Genomic DNA, 10,307 nt, shown 5'->3' with positions numbered 1-10,307 from the left:
TCTCACGGCGTTTGGCAGCAGGAACCCACGTGCTCCTCACGTGAGTAGGACACTCGAAGCCACGGCTCTTGCAACAAGTTCTACACCTCATGTGAGCACAATCTTTCTTCGCTTGATTCCCACAGTCCTGACAGCTCACACCAGCACTTCCTCCTCCACCACCACTACGAATCATCATCAACCCCGCAGCTCTTCCGGCGCCGGCGGTTGAAGTTTCGCCGGAGATATCGAATTGGCTATGATTACTAGGCCCAACGCCTAAGCCTGCGGCAGAAGAGTAGAGATCCAACCTTTGCTGATGTTGCTGCTGATGCTGAAACATGATCTCTTGTTGATTGTGGTTTTGCCATAGCTCAAGTGTTCCCAAAGCAGCAGCGTTTGAAGAAGAAGGAGCGTTCGCGTTGGCGTTAGCGTTAGCGTTAGCGTTAGGGTTTCTATACCAGAGCCAAGCCTCTGATACAGGCGGAGGAGGGTTAGTGTTGCTACGGTGATCTTCTTGGTTGTTTCCTCCACCTCCGCCTCCTCCTCCACCACCGTCTAGCGAGAAAAAACCCGCCATTCACCCTCACAACCACCACCCATAACCACCACTCCCACTCTCTCCAATCAAGAAAATGAAACAAAACCCAAAGCCAAAGATCCTATCTCTTTTTTGTTTTCTTTCTAGCTTCTACTCTCTCTTACTTGCTCACTCTAGATCTTAGAGAGGATTACTAGGGCTTTTTCATTCTCTGGGTTTGTATTGAAGTGGGAATAGCTTTTCTTGAGACTCTGATAAAAAGCAAAACTTGTTTGTCGGTACGAGAGAGAGAGAGAGAATATTAAAGAAACACACAGAGAGAGATGTAAAGAAGTAAGAAGAAGAAGAAGGAGAGATCAGAGAGGTTTAATTAATCATCTTTCTTGCGCTCTGCAACGCCGCCATGACCTTAATAATCTCTCTCTCTCTTCTGCTATCCCTCTAATTTAATTCTCTGTCTCCTCCTCTCTCTCTCTCTCATCTCTTCTTCCTTTGTTTTTTTCCGGATTTTGCAAAAATATTATCTTGTTTCTATCTTTTTATGAGTTTTGCTTCCTATCCTCACTTTTATTTGCTACCAAAATAATGGCCACACTTCATCTATCATCGTTGATATACTTCAGTTTGTTATCGGACGGTAGTTATGTTGCGACGTTGGCACAAAATGTATATATCCTTCTTTGTCCTTTTCTTCCGGGAAACACGCTTCAATTTTTTTTTGTGTGTGGAAAAATGTTTAAATAACTAAATATTTCCTTAAAAGGAGAAAATAATTGAACTAATACTGATTCGTTACGGTATCAGAATTATATTTTTGATTATCCTAAGATAGTTCTATATTTTGGGACCTAGTATTTAATTAGACCCTCCTCCTAATCATCATGATCTACTAGAACTGACTACAAAACCTTGTCAAAAGTCCATAGGTCCTTTCATTTTTATTTCATTTTTTGACTACTAAACCTTGTCAAAATTTGCAGCGGAGTATATTAATGTATCAAACGCTGCAAAATTATTAGTATTGTCAAAAAAGACCTGAAAAGTTGATTCAAGGTTTCGAAATCACACTGGATTACAAGTGAGTAAACAAAATGCCAATTATCGGCATTGATTAAGTGAGACTAACTATTTTAATTGGCATTGATTAGTATTATACTAGTTTTTCTAATTATCCATATGCCCATAATCTTTCTTTTTTTTTTTTAATATCAATTTGGGTGCACCTGTGGCTTAAATTAAGTGTCTAAAGTTTTGTAGCTGGAAAGCAGATGCTTTTGTCCATGTTTCCGAGGAAACAAGAAACATTATGTTATACACACATTTATGTATAAATGAACATGTAGGAGTGTATATCATAATATTTTAGTATATAAATCAAAATGCACGTAAACATACTCTCTCTTTGTAGAGACAAACGTACGATTCTGTTGAGGTGCCCTATGTTGTTACTTCATTATCTTTGTATAAATATTAATGTTTATACAAGTATATACAGACAAACACATCTCTATGCCCGTGCCGTGAGCATCATGGATCCTAATTATTATAATTACCAGAGTCTTTTTATACTTATATCCTTGAATTGCCTGAGAATAACGGCACGAAAAATTATGTCACGATAAATCCGAAATCTAGCGAAGATGGGTGTCATACGAATTCTTTAAAAAAAAGTTAGGACATAAAGAAAAGTTAAATTAAAGATGGGGACGTTTATGAAGGGATTTGCCAAAANAGTCCATAGGTCCTTTCATTTTTATTTCATTTTTTGACTACTAAACCTTGTCAAAATTTGCAGCGGAGTATATTAATGTATCAAACGCTGCAAAATTATTAGTATTGTCAAAAAAGACCTGAAAAGTTGATTCAAGGTTTCGAAATCACACTGGATTACAAGTGAGTAAACAAAATGCCAATTATCGGCATTGATTAAGTGAGACTAACTATTTTAATTGGCATTGATTAGTATTATACTAGTTTTTCTAATTATCCATATGCCCATAATCTTTCTTTTTTTTTTTTAATATCAATTTGGGTGCACCTGTGGCTTAAATTAAGTGTCTAAAGTTTTGTAGCTGGAAAGCAGATGCTTTTGTCCATGTTTCCGAGGAAACAAGAAACATTATGTTATACACACATTTATGTATAAATGAACATGTAGGAGTGTATATCATAATATTTTAGTATATAAATCAAAATGCACGTAAACATACTCTCTCTTTGTAGAGACAAACGTACGATTCTGTTGAGGTGCCCTATGTTGTTACTTCATTATCTTTGTATAAATATTAATGTTTATACAAGTATATACAGACAAACACATCTCTATGCCCGTGCCGTGAGCATCATGGATCCTAATTATTATAATTACCAGAGTCTTTTTATACTTATATCCTTGAATTGCCTGAGAATAACGGCACGAAAAATTATGTCACGATAAATCCGAAATCTAGCGAAGATGGGTGTCATACGAATTCTTTAAAAAAAAGTTAGGACATAAAGAAAAGTTAAATTAAAGATGGGGACGTTTATGAAGGGATTTGCCAAAAGGGTGGAGAGAGTTGACTAATGTAGAAGAGGTTAAACTAGACATTTCAAGATATTTAAGATCAAAAATGGGAATAGTGAATAGTTTTGAGACAGGCTAAAAGCACCGTCTCGCCGCCCTATGCTTCCTTCCGTACCGCTTCTCGATTTTAATTCTAAATCCAATAATTTTAAGGTAATAATCGAATGGTGTTTATTGCTTTTTGATTTGAAGATTACGGTTACGTTTATTCATGGATGTATGAACCTGTAATCGATATAGTTTTTAAGATAAATAGAGAGGGGTTCAATTAATTCAAGGGGTTGTGATGGATACGTAATGTATGATACATTACAATCGAGACAATGACCTTTTTCCTCTCTCTCTCTCTCGTAGTGTATTATTCTTCATTTGCTACATTACAAATCTATAAATGTCAAATAATTATAAACATCATTTCCGAATAATAGTTTCAGGCAGAAGAACCAACCAGCACCCAACACACAAAATATACTCCACAACGGAGTTTCACAAAAAAGATTTTTAATTGTATAAAATTTTATATGAGAAGCCTATGCATCTGTGATCGTGTGTAGTAGATTTGGACTATGACAAAACTTAGGATCTTATCAAAACAGCACTTAACACATACTACTATATTATACCTGTCAACATTGCACGTATGCATAACAAAGTATTTGTATAATTAATATATAAGCAATACTGTAATACTGTGTAGAACAGAGAACAATTTGGGATACCCTAATTAAGAAGAGAAGGGATTATAAGACTGTGCCGTGGCTTCTCTGCACGCGTTTTCAGTCTAACCACTCTTTTTTTTTTCTTCTCTCCATAACATTCTCTTTTTTCAAAGTCGTTATATATATTATTATCAATTTATTTGGGGATACAAGTGTTTATATAAAACAAAATTGCTTATCATTCAATTCTCCAGGCCCTTTCTGTCAATCATCAGTTACTCCAAAATCGCCAACAAAACTTTTTCTTCCCTCAAATAAGTTTCAAATTCCATGGAGTTAGAACCAGCTTTTCTTGTACTATATGAAATATTACGTCTAGTAACTAGAGAGCAAAATTAATTAGTTAGTTAAATGTAAATTTGACATTTGACTATATATATACGTGCGAAAATAACCTACAAAGATGTTCAAAAAGAAGTTAAAATTAAATTTCATTTTTACAAAAAAAAAGGAATGAGTGATACTCGACCTAAAATCAAAGATAACGAGATAAGGGGTTTCGAACATAATTCCATTCTAAAAATATTGATAATTGGTTTCTTAATTCTACATATATAATAGTAGTAATAAACAAAAAAAAACGAAGAGAATTACTCAAAGTTTCTTTGATTTGAGAAGAAAAGAAAATAATTTAAGAAAATATATAGTAGGATGGGTGGGAATCAGAGTTGACGTGGAGGAGAAAAGGAGAGGGAGTGAATGATAAGAATAGTGAGTCCCCAAAAAAAGGGTAGAAGCCGCAGAGTCTTGTCTCTTCTCGAGCCCTGTGTTGTGTAACTTGTCTTCCTCTTTTTTTTTTTTGTCTTTTAATTCTTTTTTTTCTTTGTCTTTTAATCCTTAGTTCCCTATTTAATTCTCACAAACATACGTATACTATGACATTTATACGACGTATGTATAAACCATCCGAGGACTTTTACCACAATTGACCATAAACTTCACTCGCAAGAGTTAATTAACTTAAGCATTTAAGCACTTGAGAGATCTTCGTGAAACCAAGTTAGGGTTTCGTTTGGAACGTATATTATTCAAAAAGTTATACCGACCTATTTGTATAAAATATTTTAACCAATATAAAGTGGCATGCACACATTTGCTTTTGTAGATAATTTATATGTAATTAAACATCATTGTTTTGGTTTGAAGCATTTATTTTAAGTGTAGAGAGAGATTTTGGAGTATAGTGTTTGGTGGCTTCTCATCACTGCTACTTAACAGATCCTTCTTACAGAGACAGGGAGAGAACAGTGTTTCTACAATGAGCCATGCTTTCACTGTCATCTCATTTATTGCTCCCACATATCTATTTTCTATTCCTTTTATAAACCCAAAGAAACAAACAGAAAAAAATAAAAGAAGAAAAATATTAGGTGGGTTACTTTTTTCATATTTTGTTTCCAAGGCAAAAGCCAATACATAAAAATGAGCTTTTAGTTTCTTACATTCTCTTTGGTGCAAGAGTAGTTATTGTAGACAGAGAGTGAGAAGATGGAGAATGTAAAGTTGCGAACTTGGTTTAGTTTCTGTTATGTTCTGTTTCTCTGTCTAGTCTCTCTCTCTCTCTCGCTTTCGTTTCAATTCCATATCTAATCAGAAGCTGAAACTTCTTCACATGGATTGTGTTTCCATTTGGCCCCCACTTCACTTTCACTTCGTATACATACATTTATTTATATATTTACATGTATCTCTCTATGTATAATATCGTATATTTTCTTCATTTAAGAACTTAAAAAAAGTAAACAACCAATCGAATTCTTTTTGGGTCCCCAAGATTTGAAGTTATGGCGTCTTACCATGTCATGCACCATGTCATGCACATGCATACACGTATACACTCGTTATAAACTGTTGTGTCATTTGATTTTACGTTTCATTAAACCAAACTTATTTATCAACTTCTCTTTAACCAATAACAAATACTTGATAGCTTGTTATTGGTATAATTAAAGGTATCGTGGTTTTTTTCAACTCGCATTACTAGACCCACCTTATCAGTTTCCAAACTTTTCATTGTTAAAGTCAATATTACTCCCTCCGTTTCAAAATATAAGATATTTTGAGTAAAGCACGCAAATTAAGAAATCAACACTTTAAAAAAGTTTAGTCAATCACAAACAATACTGCATTATAGAAAGTATTAAACTAATCTAAAAGTTACACAGAAACTTGAAAACATCATATATTATGAAACAAAAAAACTTCTCTAAACATCCTATATTATGAAACGGAGAGAGTATATTTGATTAGTAACACTATGAAATCATCAAAGAAAAAAAAACATATACCAATGAAATGATATATAGAGAAAAAAACAAACATTGATTTAACTAAAAAATTTCAAATTGACATAACCTTTTTTTGTCTTTAAATGTTGATCGTGATTCTAAAAATTGTGATTGGAAAAAAATAATTCGGTAATTATGTGATTTAGCGGCTCATCAATCATAGTCTATATAATAAATAGTTGATGGATGACATTTCAGACATATTTGAATGTACACTTTTCTGTTACAACGATATTAAGCATGATGAATTTATCATATCCTGTTATGTTCATGATTCAAATCAAAACACGAGTTTGCTTCTTAATTTGACAGTATCTTTTCAGAGCATTTACGGCAATGTTTGTTTGCATCTTGTTGTTAGGTATCATACATGCTGTGAAATATATACACGCTCAATAGTGATGGTTACTCGTCTATGTTAGGAAACACCGAGCCAACCCAAACCAAATCAACTTGGTCAACATTGGCTAACCAACCAGTAAGATCGACCTGAAGGGGCTGGACCATGGAATGTGGAAAAAGATGGCCAGACAGTGGATCGGATCGGTTGTGATCGTGGCTGATAACAAGTCCCCACACTAGAAACCAAGGGTGTGGATCAAAGTTGAAAAGAAACACACATAGAGGCTGCAAAAAAAAGGACCACTAATTATCTTCATATTATATTATTGTACTTTCTAAAGAAATTCAAACCCTAGCTAGATCATTCGTTAGGGCATATATAAATCAAACACATGTTGTTTATTTAACTGTTCCTGATCAGAACTCTACGATTATTTTTTCTTCAGTTAGACTTCTATAGTATTAGTACGTAGCTACGTACGTTACTATATGGGAGTAATGGGTTCGAAGATTAATTTCCAAATCTATATAAAACTATGGTAAATTATGTTTTAAGATTTCGTTTTACAATACGTACACATGCATGATGCATACATACAAACGTTGGTAAACAGAGGCTTGTATTATTGATTAATTTTGGGAGTGGGTTGAATATTTTCATGAACTCTCCATCTATATGACAATTGAGGGGGGTTTTTTTTTTCTGGCGAAAAGTGAGTTTAATTATTAGGAAAACGTAATAGAGTTCATAAGTAAATGAAGGGATGATAAAAAGGGCCATAAAAGAGAACAGAAATAGAGTAGTGCCCATATAAAGTGATCTCGTGAACCTCTTTACATGCTTTTATTAGAAATATGCTTTTCCCGTCACCTTCTTCGTTCCTCATTACATATTTTTCACAATTAGTTTATCTATAAATATATATCCAAATATCCACAGGCTATTTACACAGTGACGTGCCTCATGTATAATGAAAAGGGCATTTGCCCAAGGCCACAAAATAAGAAAAATTATAAGATCATATATCTTTTTAGTTAGATTATGTATTTGGTTTGAAAATATGTTTAAGCTAATTATTTTAAAAATTCATGATATTTTATTAATTATTAATTCTTCTTATTTTATATTTTTAATCTTTTATTTGTATTAATAGAATATTATATAATGTATTAGATGTTTGAAAGTAAAATGAAAAACCACATGAAAATTGAAAACTTGTTTTAAATTTTATACGAGAATATATTTTTAATGAACTAACAAAATGTTAATGCGACAATAAAAAATAGATGATATGATATATGAAAGTTTATTTTATATGTTATAAAAACACATACGTAAAAATATTTTACTTATGTTTAGTTCATATTTTGCATATGTTTTGTTCATATTTTACATATGTTTTGCTTATTTTTGTTAATATTTATTCAACGTTTCAAAAAACAAAAAAATAACTAATTTCTGCCATATATAAACAATCACACCTACAATTTATATTTATATAGAATTTAATGTAAACTATACTTACTGTATTAAACAATCAAATAATTTATATATGTATATATATATGATTTTATCATAGTCACAAAATAATATAAATATATAAATAATTAAAAATACATATCATCTACGTATCGTATCGTATAGGTAACCATCTAGTATATTAATTTACTCTGGGTGAGGTTCTTACATTTTTCTTAAAATAAGCAATTTGGCAAATGTATGCCTTTTCTTTAATATCTGATACATTATTTTGCTGTATAACGAACGATGGCTTCTCGTAGCTTGGAGTATTATTTATGTAAATCATTACGCCACTCATGCCTCCCACATTCCCATTTGAGAATTGAGTAGTATATTGTTACCACTAGCGTGGTCCAAAAATCTATAACTTTTAACCACATCGCTGCATCAATTATTACTGCCAAGCTAAGCCTACTTATTTATTTTTACTTAACCTATTTCGTTTTCTTTTGTTTTAAAATATCGAATTGTACGATGAGTCCCATGAAAAATTAACTACGATATATTTCGAAAGAAACGTAAACGGTAAATCTGTTTCGTTTTGAAGTTTTCTTTTAATTTAAAAATGTCACAACAATTCATCAAAACTGAAAGAAAAATTAAGTCCTACACTCGTCTCTACCATGTTTACTCCGAATTCTACATAGTATAAAGTTATACAGCCGAAACCAGGAGGAAATAAGGCACTGTATCTACACCGGTACAACAGTTCCCTGTTTGGTTTACCAAAACCGGTTAGGGTGAAGCGCTGCTAATCGGACCGGCCGGTTTAACTTCTGTCCAGAGGAAGAAAACTCTATGAGGAGGTAGGTGTCTATCAAAAGCTAGAGGAAGGTCGAGGCTTCCCTTGAATGGAGTTTAAGTGCTGTGTAACGAAAATAACTGCCATAACTACTAAGAGACATCCCACCAACGAACTGAAGAACAGAGCCCCTGGCTGTCTGGTTTGAACGAACCCGTAAATCCCATTTGATGTCATCACAATCACATCCGTTAGACCGTCGTTCGAGAAGTCATCAGTGACAAGTGCATGAGTCGGCTGAGACGGTAACTCAATGGAAGCCAATACACTTCCTCCCGGAGAGATGATGACCGCTGCTTGATCTCCTCCCGCAAGGATCATAGGCTGGTTATCATGAATGCGCAACGAGAACGGTTTCAGGGTTGGGACCACGGTCCCTGATTCAGTTAAACCTGATGGAGACGGGAGATTCGACCATGTGGCTTCTGTCTGAAGCTGCCATTGCCAGACTGCGTCGTGGCCATGCACATCAGGCGTGTATGATGTCACCTGATATGGAGCAGCGATGAGCGCTCATCAAACGAAATTCAAAGTTCAAGAAATTAAGAGATTGGGTCGTCATATATAGAAAGTAAAAAAGTACCTCTCCACGGTTTGTCAAGAAGATTACATCTCCGTGACTTCCTCTGCGGTGTCTATGTCCGTCATCTCTAGGGATGAGAATGGGAGTTGCAATCTCGAGAGTAGATGTGTCTCTTGCCTGGGCAAAGTGTCGTGAATAATCTCCGTAGTGCAAGAAGTTGAATGGGGAGTGATGGCAGATGGACACGTTGAAGAGCTGTTCGCGGACGGGAACGCCTGAGGTTGCCACAGCCCAGCAAGGCTTCAACACTTCCATTGATCCGCTCACTACAGTTCTCTCTCCAGCATTGCCTCCGACAGTCTAAGGTGGACATACAGAATTTATGTTCGTTAAACTGAAGATCCATAAGAAGGTCAATGAACCAAAAGCGGTAGTAGGTTTGATGTGTGTACCTGGACATGATCGAGTACACCATCTCCGTTTATGTCAGCGTGAAGTCCACCTTCAAGTAGAGAAAGCTGGAGACAGGACGAATTTAAATAAGTTGACAACGTAAATAATGGGTATGTGAAATAATAAGCTTGTTCATGATCTGAAGTCATAGCTACTAGGACCTACCTTGCAAAGAGTTCGACCAGTAGGCAAATGAATAGCTTCAATCCCTTCCTTTTGATGAGCCACAACAACATTAGGTACCCACCAAAGCTTCGTGTAGTTAGTTATAGTCGGAATGTATTGCATACCCTACATTAACATGTTGCTTTGCTATCAGAAACAAATATTGGTATTCTTCATGTGGGTTAGTTTATGTTTTATAAGAGCTGCACCTTCTTGGGTTTTGCCGAGCCAGCATAGCGTGCAGCCTTCCCAATCAATTTTGGAATTTTTTTCGACAAGTCTTTTCCAGCGGGTGTGTGTTCCTCAGGTTTGTGAAACGGATAAGCCGTGGACTTACCAGCCTGCTTCTTCAATGTTTTCCTCTTGTGTCGCCTGAAATGAGCAAGCTCCAATAATGTATCTTCACG

At 34.7% G+C, this 10,307-nt stretch overlaps 2 protein-coding genes across 4 annotated transcripts in view; both read right to left on the bottom strand.

Annotated features, from left to right (window-relative positions):
- Positions 1-1,009, bottom strand: part of LOC104780938 (protein SHI RELATED SEQUENCE 1) — a 3,108-nt gene extending 2,099 nt beyond the window's left edge. The window contains exon 1 of one of the 3 annotated variants that reach the window (XM_010505483.1): positions 148-1,009. In XM_010505483.1, coding sequence (XP_010503785.1) covers positions 148-559 — 412 coding nt within the window. In that variant the 5' untranslated portion in view covers positions 560-1,009. The remainder of the gene's footprint in view (positions 1-147) is intronic. The other 2 variants (XM_019244712.1, XM_010505484.1) reach the window with 2 other exon arrangements.
- Positions 8,484-10,307, bottom strand: part of LOC104780937 — a 4,714-nt gene continuing 2,890 nt past the window's right edge. The window contains exons 12-13 of the mRNA XM_010505481.2: positions 9,343-9,642; positions 8,484-9,248 (exon numbers count right to left, since the gene is read on the bottom strand). Coding sequence (XP_010503783.1) covers positions 8,775-9,248; positions 9,343-9,642 — 774 coding nt within the window. The 3' untranslated portion in view covers positions 8,484-8,774. The remainder of the gene's footprint in view (positions 9,249-9,342; positions 9,643-10,307) is intronic.

Source organism: Camelina sativa, chromosome 4 (genome assembly GCF_000633955.1).
Source record: "Camelina sativa cultivar DH55 chromosome 4, Cs, whole genome shotgun sequence".
Classification (NCBI taxonomy): Eukaryota; Viridiplantae; Streptophyta; class Magnoliopsida; order Brassicales; family Brassicaceae; genus Camelina; species Camelina sativa.
Note: the sequence above shows the minus strand (reverse complement) of the source record. Positions and strands in the feature narration are given on the sequence as shown.